Source organism: Oncorhynchus keta, chromosome 35 (genome assembly GCF_023373465.1).
Source record: "Oncorhynchus keta strain PuntledgeMale-10-30-2019 chromosome 35, Oket_V2, whole genome shotgun sequence".
NCBI lineage: Eukaryota > Metazoa > Chordata > Actinopteri > Salmoniformes > Salmonidae > Oncorhynchus > Oncorhynchus keta.
The window spans coordinates 44156347-44177807 of record NC_068455.1 but is presented as its reverse complement, the minus strand read 5'-3'; the positions used below and the strand labels follow the sequence as shown (position 1 = coordinate 44177807).

Genomic DNA, 21461 nt, shown 5'->3' with positions numbered 1-21461 from the left:
TTTTCCACATTTTGTTATGTTACAGCCTTATTCTAAAATGGATTCAATAGTTTTTTTCCCCTTCATTAATCTACACACAATACCCCATAATGACAAATCAAAAACAGTTTTAGAAATTTTAGCAAATTTACAAAAAAAGAAAAACAGAAAAATCATATTTACATAAGTATTCAGACCCTTTACTCAGTACAGTACTTTGTTGAAGCACCTTTGGCTGTTATACAAGCTGTTATACAAGCTTGGCACACCTGTATTTGGGGAGTTTCTCCCATTCTTCTCTGAAGATTCTCTCAATCTGTCAGGTTGGATGGGGAGCATCGCTGCACAGCTATTTTCAGGTCTCTCCAGAAATGTTAAAATCGGGTTCAAGTCCGGGCTCTGGCTGGGCCACTCAAGGACAGAGACTTGTCCCGAAGCAATTCCTGCTTTGTCTTGGCTGTGTGCTTCGGGTCGTTGTCCTGTTGGAAGGTGAACCGAACTGCTTTGCTATATCTTGGCCAGGTCGCAATTGTAAATGAGAACTTGTTCTCAACTTGCCTACCTGGTTAAATAAAGGTGAAATAAAAATAATTAAAAAAAACCTTCACCAAAGTCGGAGGTCCTGATCACTCTGGAGCAGGTTTTCATCAAGGATCTCTCTGAACTTTGCTCCATTCATCTTTGCCTCGATGCTGACTAGTCTCCCAGTCCCTGCCACTGAAAAACATCCCCATAGCATGATGCTGCCACTACTATACTTCACCGTAGGAATGGTACCAGGTTTCCTCCAGACGTGACGATTGGCATTCAGGCCAAAGAGTTCCCATTTTGGTTTCATCAGACCAGAGAATCTTGTTTCTCATGGTCTGGGAGACCTTTAGTTGCATTTTGGCAAACTCCAAGTGGGCTGTCATGTGCCTTTTACTGAGGAGTGTCTTCCGTCTGGCCACTCTACCATAAAGGCCTGATTGGTGTAGTGCTGCAGAGATGGGAGAACCTTCCAGAGGAACAACCATCTCCACAGAGGAACTCTGTCAGAGTGACCATCAGGTTCTGTCTCCGAGCTCTGCGGACAATTCCTTCGACCTCATGGCTTGGTTTTATTGCTGACATACACTGTCAACTGTGGGACCTTTTCAAACCATGTCCAATCAATTGAATTTACCATAGGTGGACTACAATCAAGTTGTAGAAACATATCACGGATGATCAATGGAAACAGGACGCACCTGAGCTAAATTTCAAGTCTCATAGCAAATGGTCTGAATACTTATGTAAATAAAAGGTATTTCTGTTTTTTAATACGTTTGCAAAAAAATCTAAAAATAATTTTTCACTTTGTCATTATGGGGCATTGTGTGTAGATTGATGAGGATTAGAATAAAGCTGTAATGCAACAACATGTGGAAAAAGGGGTCTGAATACTTTCCATATGCACGGTATATGGGGGATACAATCATCCCAGCTCTGCAGATTTTCCTGCGAAGAGACAACCATTAGATAATTTGTTTAGGGTTAGGGTTACTGCTGGGTGATTTGAAAGGTTTTAGTCAATCGATCAATAATATAAACATTATTGCTAAAATCATTATTATCTTTAAAAGTCACTATCTGTAGAAACTACGAGAATAGAAAAAGGTTCAGAACTTTTGTGAAACATCACAGCACATTTGAAAAATATGTGGAAAATAGAAACTGGATGGTCTTCAGAGATAGATGGAATGGGTTGAGGGTAAGTGAAGGATGGGATAAAAATACATTTAAAAAAGATAACTATTGTAAAATATATTGTGTCCGTAAAATATACATAGTATGTATAACCTGGAAGTAGAAGCCTAAGTGCTGTTGCCCATTAGTTTACTCCAATTAGGGGAGGGGTAGTAGGTTTAGGGGAACATAATAAAGGAAAATATTTTGTATATATGTATAATGCATGTAAATACATGTACAATGTATTTACAAAAAATATAATGGTCGATTGGAAATTATACAGACAATTACATTGATGGAAGCTACAATATATATGCAATATTAAAGCTGATCTACTCCCCAAAGAAAAATATGAATAAAATAAAAGTTAAGACTACGCTAGCTACAGCTAAGCTAGCTAGCTAGCTACCCCTAAGTTAGCTAGCTAGCTACCCCTAAGTTAGCTAGCTAGCTACCCCTAAGCTAGCTAGCTAGCTACCCCTAAGCTAGCTAGCTAGCTACCTACCCTTAAGCTAGCTAGCTAGCTAGCTACCCCTACAATAAGAGATGGGGGATGTTACTACTTACTCACACTTTGACAGAATGGTATTAGTAAGAAGGTCTGCTCAATTGATTCCCTTTACCTTTAGTAGATATGACATTTCAGTGTTTGCCTCTGACCCACATTTTTAGAGGCCCTACTCTTTGCTGCAGAGACAAAGTGTAGCTGTTTTAAAGCTAATGTGCTGCAATTCTCCAATTTTGCCATGGCTTATGCAATGTTCTTATGCTATCCGAGTGACTCAAACATTGATTTTGTTATAATGTGGGCCCTATGACATGACATTTTTGATATTTTAGATTCTAAATCTAAGTTTATTTTGGTGATTGTTAGTTTCAAAAGATGATCTTTAAAAATATATATGTGGCTCCATTATCTTTAATACATACTTAATACCAGGTTTTAATTGCTTATACAATGAAAATGTTTGACCATTCAGAAAATAATTTTCAACTAAATAATAATATATTTTTATTTTATTTTTTGGAGTAGCGGCAGCTAAATGAATATAGGGGAAACACTACACTCTTGGAAACGTATATAGCAGTTCCCTTTTTTGCTGATGTACATTACACTGGGCTTGCATTGCAATCTAATAATATAAAGGTTAAGTCCAAATCTGGGTTAAAATAATTGTCAAAATACTTCATTTGCGGCTGTCTGGCGTGTCAGATGGATGGGATTTTCAAATTTAGGATGATTCCATTGCGCCAGATTTTAAAAATCCAGATGGGACTCAAGTAGGTCAGGTACCATCAAACAGTGAATCCTAAATTTTATTTTTATTTATTTAACTAGGGCAAGAACAAATTCTTATTTACAATGACAGCCTTGGAATAGTGGGTTAACTGCCTTGTTCAGGGGCAGAACGATAGATTTTTACCTTGTCAGCTCGGGGATTCAATCTAGCAACCTTTCGGTTACTGTCCCAACGCTCTAACCACTAATCTACCTGCCGCCCCTAAACAACTTGTCTTCTCACACTAGACACTCCATCCGACATGAATACTCACTACTTCCTCTTGTGTTCTCCTGCACCCTCGATGTTGTAGCTGGAGATCTTAACGAGGCCCTCCGCTTTCTCCTCCTGACGATGACAAAGAAAGGAATAGGTTAATCAAACACAACTACTGCAGCCATGATAGCCTGGTTACTCCACAATGAACCCTATGAGTGTTCAGTCCACTTTAACCAGGCTACTGCAATTCCAGTGAGCACAAGACGCATGGTAATTTTGATAAGGACCGCCTCATAAGAGGCCATGCTTATCACAATTACCAGGCATTAGATACATACAGATAATGCCAAATCACATTGCACAGTGGAAGCCTGTTTCACAACCAAATGCAATAATACTATCAGTCATGGTGATAAATGCAACAATCTCAGCCATGTTATTATTGGGCCTCCATCACATTACGTGCATAAACTTGCCAATGAGACACGGTGTATAATATGATATAATAGCATATCGTCTATTATCCACTGTAGCCTGTCCAAGGACTTCAGATGAAAATGAACTTTTATGGCTAACACAAGCACGACTGTACATTGATGTAAGGCGTGGAATGCCGATTCATGTGCATCGTCTCGATCAACGCAATAATGAATGAATGCACTTATACGATTGTGTTCACTTGGGGTATATTCAGGGAAGTGAAACCTTTCCATAGAAACGTCGTGAATAAAGCCGCCACGACTCACTCACTTTCCTCATGACAGACAATCCCATCTGTTCTACACAATACCATACAATCTACACAATTCTGCATGCACCCTCCCGAACAGTTATCAAGTCCTGGAATATTAAAGCACCTTACATGATTGTGTACCGTAATTTCCGGACTATAAGCCGCTACTTTATTCCCACGCTTTGAACCTCGCGGTTTATACAATGACGCGGCTAATTGATGGATTTTTCCCGCTTTCACAAGATTCATGCCGCCAAAAAACTGAGCACCTTCACATGTGACGTAAAATCGAGCGCGCTCAAACCTCCCATCATTATGATTACGGCAGTAATTTTGTCACCCTCATCATGGCAAAGACACGGAGAAATGCATATGATGCAGCTTTCATGTTGAAGGCGATCGATCTGGCTGTTGGAAAAGGAAAGAGAGCTGCTGCATGGGAGCTTGGCCTTAATGAGTCGATGATAAGACGTTGGAAACAGCAGCGTGAGGAACTGACTCAGTGCAAAAAGACAACAAAGGCTTTCAGAGGGAAGAAAAGCAGATGGCCCAAAGTATTTGCAGCCACTCGACATCAGTGTAAATCGTGCATTTAAGGTGGCGCTCCTTGTTCAGTGGGAGGCTTGGATGACAAGTGGGGAGAAATCCTTCACTAAAACGGGCTGCATGCGAAGAGCAACTTATGGTCAAGTCTGCCAGTGGGTCCTGACAGCGTGGAGCATTGTCAAAAAATCCACTATCATCAACGGGTTTCGAAAGGCTGGACTGCTGCGTGTTGAAGGGGCAGAATGAGCTCAGCGGGGTATTTGCCTCCGGATGAAAGTGACGAGAGCGACAATGAAAACGATCCAACATCGGATGAAGCAATTCTGAGGCTATTCATCTCCGACACCGAAGGAGATGACTTCAGTGGTTTCAGTGCACAGGAGGAGGAAGATAGTGACCAAGTTCATTTGTTTCAATGTACCGGTAGGCACCTGCGGCTTATAGACATGTGCGGCGTATTTATGTACAAAATACATATTTTTTAAATAATTCAGTGGGTGCGGTTTATATTCAGGTGCGCTTAATAGTCCAGCAATTACAGTGGGTTTGTGTATAAGTGTTTAACAGTTTTCTTCCCCCGACCCTTTTTGAGGGGGGGATGAGTGGGGAGTTGGGGTGGGGGGCTCAACAGGGTTAGCACTGGTAACATGGTTCTAACTAATGAAACAGTTAATACGTTCAATTACACAGTTCATAGAACAGTTCATATTTATAACAAATTAAACAAAAAGGACCTCACCTGCTGACTGGTGTACCAATAGAGAGAGGGGCCCTTGAGGACGAACCAGAAGCGCTGCCACTTCTGGGTCATGAACACACTGCTCTCCTTCCTCTTCTTCCACAGCCAGCCGTCACACTCGGGCCGACTCAGCTCACGACACGACACACGCCGCCTGCTCATCGCTTTACGCGTGCCTGGGGGGGGGGTTGTGGTGTGTGTGTGTGGGAGGGGTTAGACGGGACAGGGTGTCAAAGTTATGGTGACACAATCTCCATGCACATCGAAATACCTGCTGCGAAAATAAGTACTCTAAATAAATAAGGAAAACAGATTTTTAAAACCCAAACTTACCTTTTGTAGACCCCTTTTTTTGTTCTTTATCCTCCTAAAATTAAAACAGCAGAGAATTTGTCCTCAATTCAATCAACAACAAAAAAAACACGTAATTGTCTTTCCAAAAAGCTCAAATGTACACATTAAAACATCACATGTAGAGAGCCTCTCCAGAAACGAACCTCATCGCCATCATAACCACCACCAAATAAAACAGTGTGTGTGTGTCTCTCTCACCGTGTGTCCGCCCATCTCTGGACAGGAACTGATACTCTCTCTGCCTAGTTCTATTACCCGGGGGGACGGACTTCTGGAGGGCGCAGAGCCCTTTCCGTTCGGCCCGGGGCTGAGCCTAGACCCCTCCAAACCCTCGGCTTCTCCTAGGACACACACACATGCACACTTTTTATACAACAACACAGCACAATTACAATCACTACTAACAGCCAACAACTAACATTCCGTCTCCAACAGTCTTACTTTAGCTGGAATTTAGTGTCATGTTCAGTAGCAAAAAAGTTTTCAAAAAGGACAAATTCATCGCTTTATTGGCTTAATTCTTCAATGTTCTTCCCTGTTTTTCTCTCGTTATTTTACCAACTGGTTTTGGATGCCGAGAGTAACTGAACAGGGCCCTGGTAGGCTATCTACTGAAACATGTTATGGCGATAAGCGGTGTCGTCTAATAACCACTTCAAATGGTCTTGAACGATAAATAGTGACACTTGTTCAAATGACAAAAGGAATCAATAAAATGGTATCTATTATTACCATTTACCGTAATGCCAGTTCGGCTATTCCTTCTAAACCTTATCATATTGGCCTATGTGCCCCGGCACTAGTTCTACCAGATGGTCACTATCTGGCCAAGTTCCAAAGACGGATGCCCAGGCTAGTTGTTCTACAATTTCTATTCTTTAAATTTGATATTAAACCTAACCCTAAACTTAACTTCACTGCTAATCTAATGCCTAACCTTTAAATATACACCAAAAAGCTACATTTTGTTTTCATTAATGTTTACAATTTAGCCAATTTTGACCTTTCAGCATCGAGTGGGAACCCTTCTACCATTTATGGTCATGTCTATGGTTCCGACCTGATGACAGGTATGAGAGGTCCCCCTGGGACCCCCTGGGACATAAGGTGTATGTCAGGCTGCCGTCCAATCCCCTGTCGCTGGACAGATCCGACTTCTCCTGGCCCATAGGCTGGATATCCACTGGCCCTTGAACTGCAGCCCTACATACAGGTAGAGGGGGCACACTTTACCACACTCACACTATCCATCCACAACACTATATGTCAGCCCTGCACACCACACATGGGATGAGGGGAAGAGGGAGCACACTTAGTCACACTTAACACCAAAGATGGTTTAGAATGAAGATATGTAGAAACTGCTTCTAATAGAAATTCAACATTGCGCATGTAGGTGATGTCATGGTGACTAAGCTCATGCGCAGAAACACATCATTGGGTGTAATGGTCGAACTGCGCATGTGCAGACCATCAAAACAAAAAAGGCACTCCTTCGATATAAAATTGTTCTTGACGAAAAAAGAAAACGTGTCAGTTTGTCACTTTCATGAGGTTGGAGTAATAAGATGTTCAGCTACTTGGCTCGAATCTAGGTTGTGCCTTTAGATTTTGAGAAAATTAACAACTAAGAAAGAATGTTTCACTTCTCAAACCCCAATCTGGTCTGCAGAGTCTGCTTCGCCAGCTTTCCCAGAAGTCTTGCGATGTTGGGCCTCTGGGTTTAGAAGCATACACACGCAACACGCAAAAGAGTGGGAGGGGCCAAAAACTATAGCATTGATATAGAACCCTGAAGCAGGAAATACAAATGCAACACATGAAGTTAGGGTATTTTTTGAGGTGGTGAATATGAACTAATATCAATGTAAGACCATTGTGGAGATTATGAAAGCAACTGACAAACTTTCATTTTAAGGTAAACTTCCCCTTTAAAGTGCAATTCAATTTGGATATATCGTTTCAACAAAAACTCATCAGAAGTCAGAATTCATCTACACTCCCATAGGAGATCAGTATGAGACCGAGTCAAATGTTTTTCAGACAGTAGCACAGTACACAATATAAATGTATTGATCTAACGCAGCAGGCCTTTGTTGGTTTCCAGTATTCTGTGGGAGGGAAAATATTAAATGGCCAATGACCATCTATGACAGCCTTAATTGCATTTGCAACATGACCTCAGCCATTGGTCTATTACAGAATCATGCTGCCTGTTGCAGACAGGTCAGACAAGTTGTGCGAGAGGAAACAGTTCGGACATTTCTTTTTAAAATCAGCCAGTACAGACAGAAAATAGGTTTTAGGCTCAAAACAACTCAAGAGTTTCTGCCTAAAATATACTAAGTAGGTGGATGAAAAAAAAAAAAAAATCTTAATTGAAAAATACTGGACTTCATTTGATAAAGACAAAAAATATGCTCAAATGGTTGTGTAAAATATACACACACACACAAACAGAGAGAGAGAAAGTACTGAAGTAGTAGCATTCATGTCTGGTGTGTGTGTTCTCACCTGAATGACAGAGACCTGACTGAGGCTGCTACTCTCTCAAATATGGAGTGTTTCTGGTTTCCCTCTTCTTCTTCTTCCTCCTCCTCTTCCTCTTTCTGAAAACCAGCCAGCAGAAAATGTGAACCCTCCCCACCCACTTCAGATTAAGAGATAGGGTGTGAACTCTGCTCAGTTCCTTTTAATACAGTGTGTGTGTGTGTGTGTGTGTGTGTGTGTGTGTGTGTGTGTGAGCTGAGCCACAGCGCGCCATGTGGGCCGAGCCCTCAGGACAAATGGCAGCTTTTATCATCCACATAAAATCCTGGTCTTCAGCCTCCACTCACCTGTGGCGCACACACACTAGCAACGCGCCTGCCCCTCTTTTTCAGCCGTATATTTCCTGTGTTTGAGGGGTGCAAAATCCACTTCTCATTTACACCTCGCTGGATTAATTGCTTTTCTTTTACTCCTGCGACTTTTTCCACACTTTACGACCATGGAAATGTTTGTAATGACCTGTCAAACACACCCCGGTAATGGCTGAAATGGGCTCAATGGAATACACCGTCTTTCCGTTGCATCTATAAGAATGGTAAAGCTTCATCGGGGACTTCATGCACTGTCTCCAGACATCACAAGAAAGACTAGAAAGATAACTATTTTGAAGGGTGTACAGTTTTTGTGGATTAGAATGTTTTTTTAAATAATTTAAATATTAGTTGAAACGTTCATAAATTAGATGCACTGAAATGAAAGCAACATCTGAAAATGAACACTCGGATTATAGTGATATTATGTCTGATGTCGCAAACAATGTGAAGTATGTTCCGATAGGTATAATCTAGAGCCAAGTGTGTTGATTTTTAATCCAATGGTATTCTGCTATTGACACATTTGTTAAATTATGCAAGAGAATGTGACAACACCAATTAATGAGGCAGTCGAGACAGCACAGCTGAGTGCAGGTAGGGTAGACGGAACAAGTTGTTGGTGGTTACAGCCCTGTTCCACCCCTTTATGTTAATATTCATATATGCAAATACACCAGGTGTGTTTATGCAAATTGGGTACATATACCTTTATTTTAACACAATATATATATATATATATATATATATATATATATATATATTTTTTTTTTTTTTTTTTTTTTTTTTTTAAATACCCGATATAGTAAGAAAATCTATATAGGAGTGCATTCTAAGATTTTTATATATCTTGTTTTTTTTACATTTGACAAATTGAATACCTGAATTACATAATTTGTCCATGCCAGTAAAATGTTATGTGCTTATAATAATAATTGGATTATAAAAAATTCCACGTTTGGAGTACTGCACGCACACACATACACACGCACACAGGTCCTGAGCAAGCGTCAATACACACGACTGACTGACATGTCTCGCTGTCTCAGTGTTCAGACTACAGCACAGGCTGGCTTTAACACGGTGAGTCATGTAACGAGGGGAGGCGGAGTAGTTAGCTGTGTGTGCATGACAGAAGAGTGTGTGTATGAGAGGGAAAAAATGTGTGTGTGCATGTCCGTGATTTGTTTTTCTATATAGACAGAGACAAGACCTTGGGCAGGGTGAGAGCATGAAGGCTTGAAGGTGGGGATAACAAACAGTTAAACCCAAGTGACCAGAGGTTATCCAGAGAGAATCTGCTCTATGAAAGCCTACAGGTCTAAATGGATGTGTTTCCTTGGTTCAGTATGTGCTGGTGCGAGTGTGTACATGCCTGAGTGTAAACGTGTGTGTGTGCATCCTCGTGAATGCGTGTATGTATGTACACATGCAATGTATGCTTCTCACTGTACTCCAGCAGCCTACCTGTGGCGAGGGGGGCTGTTGGGCTGTCTCTTTGCTTCTCAGTGACACAGGGACCTTCTTGAGGACCAGCGTCACCCCACTGGGGTTCTCCTTCAGTTTCTTCACGAGGTTCTTCCTGCTCCAGCCAACCTGACAATGCAGAGCACTATGGGAGTTGGAGTTCATATAAAGTTATGTTTGGCTAGGCCAGGCTTGGCGCTAAGTAACACACAAGCACACAAAATACTCACCACAATCTGGTCATTGACTTGGATCACTTCGTCTCCAGCCAGTATCTTCTCACAGAACTCAGCGGGTGACTGCAATGCACAAGCCAATAATTAAAAACACACAAACACACACCACTATAGACTATGTATGACAGATGTAACATTGTGGTGGGGACTTGACGTCTGACCTTAATTGGTTTAAAAAGAGGAATCAAATCCAATCTTATTTGTCACATGCTTCGTAAACAGCAGCGAAATGCTTACTTAGGGTCAGAGGTTAAAAGTCTGAGTGGGCTTGTGTACTAAATAATGCATACTGTACGTGCACATGTGCATGCACTGAGTGTGCATGTGCTGTTCTCTCTAGAATGCATACACAGAGTGCTTCAGATCGACTCCAGTAGCAGTAGCCAGGGGAGTCGGTCTATATTCTGATCATGACATCATGGAAAAAAACACATGTCTATCCCAGGCTGTCCCAGAGAAGAGACCATCCTGTACTAAAGCTTGGTTCCCTCGATCCTTTCCCTGGCAAGCCTTCATCTAACTGGTAGAGTAGTAAAATAGCCAAGCCCCCAACCGATTTATTGATTTGATTTAACTTGGCTGGTCAGTTAAGAAATAAAATCTTATTTTCAATGACAGCCTAGGAACAGTGGGTTAACTGCCTTGTTCAAGGGCAGAACGACAGATTATTATAATGTTTTATAATACATAATACATTTACATTGTCAGCTCGGGGATTCGATCTTGCAACCTTTCAGTTACTAGTCCAACTAGGCTACCTGCCGCTCCACCTATCACCTAGGAATGATCAGAATTCTATTTTATATGTGCATTTGTATATCATTCAGCAGAAGCTCTTATCCAGAGAAACGTACAATTAGCGCGTTCAAGTAAGTTCGGGAAAAACAACCGCCTATCACAACCGTTGCAGCCATTCCATTCGGGTCGCTGTGCATGTACTGTAATAGCAGGCAGACGCAGCCAAATCAGGGCGGAGTACATATGTGAACCACCTAAACTGACAGGGAAAAACTCCTGGCCATAAAAAGTGACCTGCTTCAACCAGTCAATATCATCAACTAAGCAAGACATTTCACTTAGATATTTCACGAACGACCATTCAAGTTTTGTCATGCGCAAAGTACGGTGAAATAGCCGTACCACTAATGACCATTAAAGTGGCACTCTTTCACAACACTAAAACCTCAATAATCAACCTAAGATAACGTATATCGAACGCAGTAGGATTAGTTACAACCACATTGGATTACCAGTCTTAGATACTGTAGGTCAGTGGTTACATCCCAAATGGCACCAGATTGCCTATAGTGGACTAGAAAATGGGGGAAATTATATTATAATAATACAATTGCTCAGAGAAAGTGATTTTGTTTGACAATTAATACTTTTTTCTCAAAAAGGTAGGGGTCAAAACTAAACTAAAATTAAACACCCCTAAAGATTCTCATAAATAATGTTATCAGAAGTTCAGCATTTGGCCCCATATTCCGAGCACACAATGACTAAATCAAGCTTGTTGGATGCATTTGAAGTTTGTTTTGGTTATCTTTCAGATTATTTTGTCCCCAATAAAAATAACGGTCATGTAGTGTGTCATGTAGAGTACAATTTATTGTAAATAAAATTTTACATTAATGTGGATGCTACCATGATTACAGATAACCCCCAAGATAATAGCAGACATTCTAACCTCTCCTGTTATTGGTAATAGTATGAGGTTAGCATGTCTTGGGGGTATCTGTAATCATGGTAGCATCCACATTAAATGTAGAAGTGTGTAGAAACATATTCTTATTTCAAATTAAATTGACTCCAGAATGACAATACATTGCCATGCATTTATATTGGGCTGAAATATTCTGAAACACAATCAAAATTAACTGCAAATGCATGCAACAAGTTTGTAGTCACAAGCTTGATGTAGTCATTTTGTGCTAAGGATGTGGAACCAAATACTAAAGTTATGACTAATTGATTTGTAGGAATCTTTGGGTGGTCAACAATTTTGCTTAACAAAATCTTTCCCTTAGCAATTGTATGAGCATAAAAGTATATCATTTCCCAATTTTTTGTTTAGCATACAATATAGCTCAGTATTTGAATCATTTATTTTAACACAGTCATTATCGCTCATCTTTTTCAAGGGTATCAGTAATTTCAGACCCGATTGTACACCCGCCCACCCACACAGTACAGCAGACCTTCTAAATGTCAAGGTAATGCAAACCATTAGTCCTATGGGGTTTTGCTTAAAGTAAAAGTGCATTTATATGATAATGTTCAGTAAGAGCCCATGGCATTGGGCTCTGAAGGACAGGGTTGAGAGGGGGAAGAGGAGAATAAAGAGTCTGACCTCTGCGGTGGTGCCTGTGATGTAGTGATTACTGGAGCCAGTGGACGTGATCTCAATGCCCTGGAAGGGAGACAACACGGTAATGTAAAATACATTCAAAGACAGACAGAATGAAAAAAAAACACAAAAAAAACAAGATCGCTAGATAAGGAGAAATTCCCTGCGTTCTGTGCCCAGCTAATCTGATGTCAGTACTACAGTTATAAAATCGCCCATCATCCATCAACCTGCCACAACAACACAATACCTTCTAGTCCCTGCAGTGCTGATGTCATTCAACGTCCCACACAGCAATCAAACCTCCAATCCTTCTCTCCTATGTCATTCTACTCTAGCTCTAATGTATGTACAGGTGCATAGTGATCTGCCTGTATGTCATGTCATTTCTCCCTTGGGGTCCTGTTTGATATAAGGGGAGCCGTGGGGGATCATGATCATACAGCCACGATCAATACACATCACATGATTCCTGGGGCTTGTAGACATGCCTCTAATAATGACTTATTGACTGGAGCAGATTAGAAAAATAGATCTGAAAGGCCATCGCCACATCCCTCAGACTCCAGGGTTGTATTCAGTAGTGCGTACAATGTAGCAAAGCGTTTTGCAATAGAAACGAAGACAAGCTTTTCTTATTGGACATGTTCAGGTAGTCCTTCCCTCTTTCAGTATGTTTTCATGTGTTTAGTGCCTAATGAACATGGCCCAGCTCTTGTTTACTGAAAATGAAGGAAAGGAGAGGTAAATGGTCAGATGAGACTTGAACAGACCTGGGTATTATTTGGGTCGTTCCACCAACGTAGTACCTTTTGCGTAGTGTTTAAGATACGAGTGCGTTGCCCTGTTACGATCAACCCTGTTACTTTATTTGGCACTTACTATACGATTCTTTTATTTACCCTCTTGAGATGTGTTTGCGTTTGTGCAACAAATGTTAGTGCATCGAATCATATCACATCGAATCATATCACATCGAATTGCATCACATCGAATTGCATCAATTCGTTCCTCTAATCAAACCGAATCGCACCAAATTGTTTAAATCTAAAACGGATCGTTCCTGTATCATATCAGATACGTATCAAATCGTCTTAAAAAGGGAAAGATGCTATATTGGGAATTTTAAAACACATTTTTGTGTTCATGCAAGTGGCTGACTGAACGAATCCTCACTATCAGTAGCTGCAATTTGGCAGTATGCCCAGAACCTTGTTTTGAGAGCGAAAGATCTGTTTCAAGGTCTCAGCTTAGAGAGAAGACTCGTGACGTATTGGTCTGTCACATGTTATGAACCAGTATTGGTCAGTCACATGAATGAAACAAAATGGTAATGATGAATTAATTATGCTAAATCATGCAAATATAACTTGTCTGTGTATAGCTGAATATAAGACAACTGCTGGGGACTGCCTAGGCAGAGCTCCTGATAGACGTGTACATTGAGTTGATTGGAACCTCTCCAGCACGCTGACAATAAACAGGATGATTGACTGAGTGTCCCTGTGTAAGAATTTCCACAACAATATGGCGTCAACAAACAGGATGATTGATTCTGCTTTCCAGTGGGGGTCTACGAGGAAAACCGGTGGCGCATTTTATGAAGTGTGAGGGAAATTCCCACCTGACCAAAAGACGACGAGACCCGCCCAGAACAGACCCTTACTGTGAGCTGCCCAGGATCCCATCATCCACGAACAATTGAGGGACGGCAATTGATTTCAGTCAGTCAATTTATATGAATCTGTATAATATATATATATATATATATATATATATATATATTTTTTTTTAATCAAGGCCTGTAACACATTAAAGGTACCCATAGTCTTATAGAGAGAAGACTATTCACTAGTTCTATGAGAAGACTAGAGCGAGGGCGTAACAGTACCATGGAAAGCCCCGCTGACAGCCATCTGTAGGCATTTTGAAGACATTTTGTAGTGGCTGCAGACAACAAAGACATAAGGTATTTTTGAATTAGGGGTGTTATATGTATAGCAGGTAGCGGCAAGAGAACCGTTGATGATGATCCATATGGTTCATAGCAAGTAACGACAAGAGAGAATCATTGACGATGCACATGGGGTAATGAGGCAATTACCGAGTGTGTTTGGGAATAGTGCTAAGTGAAAGTTGTGTGATTGTGAGATATGGAATAAGCTGAAACATTGATATTTGGATAACAAGAGCTGATTGAAATTGAGCTATTAAGAATTGAGTGATTGAGAGCTGTCAGGGGACTAGCTCCAGTGTGAATATGGAGTGAATGTGAGCTGTGTTTTCCAGTTGTGTGCGAGTTGATCATAACGTTATCTAGGGGTCTGTCCAACACAGCTGTAGGACCTAAATGTAGAGATAACATGTCTCAGAAATGTCATACGTAAAATGTCTCGGAGGATAACGGGTCTCGTTCGTAACGAGGATAACATGTCTCTGAGGTTAACATGACTTTAGATTACATGAGGATAACATTACTCATCAGTGGAGTCATGTATGGAGATATGAAAGAAGAGAACTATTTCAAAATATGCTGTTAAATAGAACTAGTGCAAATATCTAAACCCCTGTATGAATAGAACACTAGTCTAAAGGAGGAATTTGTGATGTAACAAAAGGTTAGAGCTAAAGTAACATAATATTGAGTATAATAGGTTCTTTTGATGAACTGAAGTAGTAAGAATAGAAAAATAATATTTTACAACTTGCACATCCACACGTAGACATACGTAAAGTGGTGTAAAAAAGTATTGTGAGAAATGTTCAGAGTGGTTCCTTTATGGATCATTTGAGGTATAATAAGATTCAAGCATTGTACAGGACTTGATTTACCCCCGATCAACTATAAACGCTTAGAAGATTTCCTCCAACCCGGTAATGCATTTTGAAATAAGCCCATATCCTGTTAAATACATTTAACATTTACATTTAAGTCATTTAGCAGACGCTCTTATCCAGAGCGACTTACAAATTGGTGCATTCACCTTATGACATCCAGTGGAACAGCCACTTTACAATAGTGCATCTAAATCTTTTAAGGGGGTGAGAAGGATTACTTTATCCTATCCTAGGTATTCCTTAAAGAGGTGGGGTTTCAGGTGTCTCCGGAAGGTGGTGATTGACTCCGCTGTCCTGGCGTCGTGAGGGAGTGTGTTCCACCATTGGGGAGCCAGAGCAGCGAACAGTTTTGACTGGGCTGAGCGGGAACTGTACTTCCTCAGTGGTAGGGAGGCGAGCAGGCCAGAGGTGGATGAACGCAGTGCCCTTGTTTGGGTGTAGGGCCTGATCAGAGCCTGGAGGTACTGAGGTGCCGTTCCCCTCACAGCTCCGTAAACAAGCACCATGGTCTTGTAGCGGATGCGAGCTTCAACTGGAAGCCAGTGGAGAGAGCGTAGGAGCGGGGTGACGTGAGAGAACTTGGGAAGGTTGAACACCAGACTGGCTGCGGCGTTCTGGATGAGTTGTAGGGGTTTAATGGCACAGGCAGGGAGCCCAGCCAACAGCGAGTTGCAGTAATCCAGACGGGAGATGACAAGTGCCTGGATTAGGACCTGCGCCGCTTCCTGTGTGAGGCAGGGTCGTACTCTGCGGATGTTGTAGAGCATGAACCTACAGGAACGGGCCACCGCCTTGATGTTAGTTGAGAACGACAGGGTGTTGTCCAGGATCACGCCAAGGTTCTTAGCGCTCTGGGAGGAGGACACAATGGAGTTGTCATATTTGTCAAATAGAACCAATGATTTTCTGTATTCACCTACTCAACTGTTTAAGGTGCTAGGTAGAGACTTAGTATGGGCAGCATGCCATCTACTGGGGACTGGGACAGTGCCAACCCAGTTAATACATACTGATCCCTCCAAGGCATTACATATGAATCTTTAAATAATAGACATGTAAATATATATTGAAGCAGAAATATCCAACAGATATTGGTAATAAAATAGACTCACTTTTTGAAGGTATAGTAAAATGAAACAATGCCTTCCAATATGGAGAAAGGTATAATGTTTGTTTTGTTTTGTTTTAAACCTTGCAATAGTGGGGAAAGCAGAAGAGTAATCCATGTGTATAAGTAGTAGATTGAGGAGGTCTTCCTAATATAATATATGCCATTTAGCTGACGCTTTTATCCAAAGCGACTTACAGTCATGTGTGCATACATTCTACGTATGGGTGGTCCCGGGAATCGAACCCACTACCCTGGCGTTACAAGCGCCATGCTCTACCAACTGAGCCACAGAAGGACCACATTCCTATTGGGAAGAAGGGGGTCAAGGTTGAAGTAAACAGATTATGGAGACTAAATGGTAATTGGCTTTCAGATAGCAATCCAATAATACAATATTTTAGTCATTTGAAGTAGTAAGACAGAGGGATTGAGCATTGCGACTTAAATTAGAGGCCACTCACTCTTCTTGGCTTGGTCCACTGTTTAAGTCATCTGTTGTTTGTGATTTAAGATATGCTTTTTGTGGAACAGTAGTTAGCCGCCAGTACACACTGAACTCAAACAAGCTGTGAGAGACACAGTGTGGAAATTTGGAACAGTTTGTACATAATTGTATGTCAATGCAACAGGTAAAAAATATGAACTTCTTATGGCTGCAGGGGCAGTATTGAGTAGCTTGGATGAAAAGGTGGCCAGAGAAAACTGCCTGCTCCTCAGTCCCAGTTGCTAATATATGCATTTATTAGAAGTATTGGATAGAAAACACTCTGAAGTTCCTAAAACTGTTTGTATGATGTCTGTGAGTATAACAGAACTCATATGGCAGGCGAAAACCTGAGAAGAAATCTAAAAATGAAGTGGGAAATCTGAGGTTGGTCGATTTTCAACTCAGCCCCTATTGAATACACAGTGGGATATTGGTTGTTGCACTTCCTACGGCTTCCACTAGATGTCAACCGTCTTTAGAAACTTTTTTGAAGATTCTACTGTGAAGTGGGACCGAATGAGAGAGGAATGAGTCAGAGGTCTGCAGGCAGTCACGCGCTGGTCACGCGCATTTCACATGAGAGGTAGCTCGCACTCCTTTGCTTTTCTGAAGACAAAGCAATTCTCCGGTTGGAATATTATCGAAGTTTTATGTTAAAAACATCCAAAAGATTGATTCCATAAATTTTTTAACATGTTTCTACGGACTGTAACGGAACTTTTTGACATTTCGTCTGCTCCTAGTGAACGCGCTTCGGGACTTTAACCAAACGCGCTAACAAAAGTAGCAATTTGGACATAAATGGACATTATCGAACAAATCAAACATTTAATATGGAACTGGGATTCCTGGGAGTGCATTCTGATGAAGATTTTTATTTTACCTTTATTTAACCTCAGTCTGAAGATTTTTATTTTAACATAACTTTATTTAAATATGCCTGCTCTCAACAAAATATGCAGAACCAGGCGTTAGCATTTAGCACGCAACATATTCACAAAAACCAGCAAATGGATCAAATAAAATAATTTACCTTTGAGTGTTTCAATGAGGAGACTCAGTTACATAGCAGATGTCCAGTTTTTCCTGAAAGATTATTGTGTAGGACACATCGTTCCGTTTTGTTACTATGCATTTGGCTACGAAACTAACCAACAAACTTTTTTCCGAATTTGTTTGAATCAATCCTCAAGGTGTTTTGTCATATATCTCATTGAAATGCCGTCCCTGGAAGCCTGCATTCTTCTCTGATTCGGATGGAAAAATACAGCTGACTTTTGCGCACAATTTCCACGCAGACACCGGTTAACTCTGCAATCTGATTCATGGGCAGAATTGACAGATTTTCATTCCTGTATTCACAGCCATATAAGGTGATCATGGAAAACGTTCGGTCAAACATCTTGGTTTTGCCTGAACATTTGTTCTAGGGCACTCACAGTTTCTGGAAACGTAAGAGTGTCTTCTTTCCAAAACTATCAATTCCAAGCATAGTCGAGCATCTTTTCGTGACAAAATATTGCGCTTAAAACGGGCACGTCTTTTTATCCAAAAATGAAATACTGCCCCTATAGGACTAACAGGTTAACCAGGCAAGTCAGTTAAGAACAAATTCTTATTTTCAATGACGGCCTAGGAACAGAACAGCGGGTTAACTGCCTGTTCATGGGCAGAATGACAGATTTGTACCTTGTCAGCTCGGGGGATTGAACTTGCAACCTTCCGGTTACTAGTCCAACGCTCTAACCACTAGGCTACCATGCCATCCCAAGAAGATCAAAGGTAAGTGAATATTTATAATGTTATTTCTGATTTCTGTTGACTCCAACATGGCGAATATATCTATTTGTTTTCTGAGCGCCGTTCTCAGATTATTGCATGGTTTGCTTTTTCCGTAAAGCTTTTTTGAAATCTGACACAGTGGTTGCATTAAGGAGAAGTTTATCTATATTTCCATTTCTAACACTTGTATTTTCATCAACGTTTATAATGATTATTTCTGTAAACTGATGTGGCTCTCTTCAATATCACCAGATGTTTATGGAACAAGTGAACATAACGCGCCAATGTATACTGAGATTTTTTATATAAATATGCACTTTATCGAACAAAACATACATGTATTGTGTAACATTAAGTCCTATAAGTGTCATATGATGAAGATCATCAAAGGTTAGTGATTAATTTTATCTCTATTTGTGCTTTTTGTGACTCATCTCTTTGGCTGGAAAAATGTATGTTTGAGGAATTTTTATTTGAATTTGGCGCTCTGCACTTTCACTGGCTGTTATATCAATCCCGTTGATGGGATTTCAGCCCTAAGAAATTAAGATGACAAGAGAATGGTTTACTTTAGAATGCGCCTTATTCAGCTTTACAGGACACCGTACCATCTCATGTATATGAAGTTTAATTCTGTATATGCATGGGTTAATTAAGACTTCCTGCCCAAGATGCAGTAAACTCGATTTATGATTAAGAATTTTTAGGACTGATTAAAATGCAAAATAAAAACTAGGTACGTGTGAATTTTCTTTCTTGGGACTGATGGAATGTCTGCTATTACCCTTTTTTCATGTTTATGAATGATTCTGTATCTCTCCCTTTGAAATGCTTCCTGAGGCATGTGCCTTGGGAGAGCAGCTAAAAGTGCCCAGATCCAGCTGTTAAGGGACCTCCCAAATTAAGCAAGGCCTGGACATTTTTGTTTGTGTTTACCCTACGATTTCTGCCACACACACACACGCCAGAACCCACACACAACCCACCTGTTAATTAATATTTGTTAGTGGTGTTAATATTGGTTTCTGGGGTGGGGTCTTTTTATTTGGTTTTAGTGGGTTAGAAAGGGGTTAGAAAGGATGCTGTACACCTTTTAACCTCTCTAGGGAATGTGGCATCCCACCTGGCCAACATCCAGTGAGATTGCATAGCGTCAAATACAAATACAGAAATACTCATAAAAATTCAGAAAAGATACAACTATTTTACATAGGTTTAAAGTTTAACTTCTTGTGAACCCAACCACGCTGTCAGATTTTTTAAATGCTTTACGGCGAAAGCATACATTACAATTATTTGAGAACATGCCCAGCAGACAAATCATTAAGTCAGCCTGTAAAAGAAAAAAATGAGATGTTGGATGACAGTTACTTCAAATGGATTGAAGTTTTCCACACCTCTAGTTTTATATGAAGATGTGTATTGCGGTTGTCGTTTACGTTTTTGTTTTTGTCTAGCTTCTGTAACAAATCTCACCATATTGGGTCTGCTGGAGTGTCTGGATGTCTCCCTATGGATTAGCCCTCTGACTCTCTGACCTGTAACTCTGCAGTGGGATCACCAATATGATCGTGGAGTATAAGCAAATTGGGGGGTGGTTTCAGCTGTGTGGTGTTATTCTCCTTTAAATTTGTTTCAGGAAATATGGATTTCCTGAATCAGATAGTAATACTAATTTGTCATACAGTAAATTAAAAATGCCCACAACTACTGTTGTCCCGGTCTGTCCTCTCTCGAGGTTATGGTGAAGGTGACCATAGATGGTATCTAGATGCATGGAAGATAATTTGACCTAGAACCGTGTGAACCTCAACACACCCTCTAACCGGCTGAAGTAACGGTTGACAATGGCGTTCAAAATGGTCCTTCACGTCTACCGTGAGACCTGAGTTCGAGACAGCAACCAGTCGAAGCTATCAACTGTCTTTTCTCTTATGCTTTTTCTCTCAGGAGTGCGACATGGGTCCTTGGAGAGAGATCCAGTCCAAACTTCTCTCATGCTGCTGGTGTACTGGTTGGAAAATGGACAAAGACATACTGGATTGTAAAGGACAGTGGCGGCTCAGGTGAGAGACATTATCAAGGGCCATCCACTTTGAACATATGCCATTAAAAAGGACGAACTGAAACCCTATCTGAAAAAGAACTTGAAGAAATGGCAGGAAGGATGAGTGCCTTTGGTCAACAGTGCCCGGAATTGATTTAGGCTTATCCAAAATTGTTTATTTGGGGTATCAGGTTGATTGTGGAGGTCTGCACACTGTGAAATGTATAGTCATTTAGACTAAGAACACATTGAGATACCAATCTATCATTACCACAAGTGATGAGAAAAGTTGAAGCTAGAAATATAGGATGAATATACTGTATGTCAATGTAAATGTAAATTCTGTCAGTATTGGTGTGTGCTAAGTTGAGGTTCTTAAATGAAAGTAATAGAACCAACGTGAAGCACTAAGGACTGTCATTCTTAATTTGGGTTTGATAATTTATTACTAGTTATAATTAGGAAAGGTGAGGCTTGGACTAACCATGCCCCAACCTCATTCTTATCAAGGTTGGTGTGAAACTTATAACGTGTTTTCTCTCTTCTCGGTGAAATGTTATTAACGTGCTGTAAGGCGATCTGTGCCTCTCTGGCTGATAAGATTTCAGCAGCTAACATGTTTTCTGCTCCTCCAGAGGATGATGAAACTAATGAGCTGCCTACTCTGGATGAGCTCCTATTTCCCCCTGCAGATACAGACGGTAATGTTTGAAGGTTTTTTT

General features: G+C 40.7%; 1 protein-coding gene across 3 annotated transcripts in view; it reads right to left on the bottom strand.

The window, feature by feature from the left end:
* LOC118368536 (connector enhancer of kinase suppressor of ras 2) overlaps positions 1-21461 on the bottom strand; it is an 83510-nt gene that overhangs the window by 13928 nt on the left and 48121 nt on the right. For all 3 annotated transcript variants that reach the window (XM_052497071.1, XM_052497072.1, XM_035752713.2), the window contains 9 exons: positions 12478-12537; positions 10119-10187; positions 9889-10017; positions 8075-8169; positions 6621-6763; positions 5759-5901; positions 5540-5573; positions 5207-5382; positions 3244-3317 (listed from right to left, as the gene is read on the bottom strand). In XM_052497071.1, coding sequence (XP_052353031.1) covers positions 3244-3317; positions 5207-5382; positions 5540-5573; positions 5759-5901; positions 6621-6763; positions 8075-8169; positions 9889-10017; positions 10119-10187; positions 12478-12537 — 923 coding nt within the window. The remainder of the gene's footprint in view (positions 1-3243; positions 3318-5206; positions 5383-5539; positions 5574-5758; positions 5902-6620; positions 6764-8074; positions 8170-9888; positions 10018-10118; positions 10188-12477; positions 12538-21461) is intronic.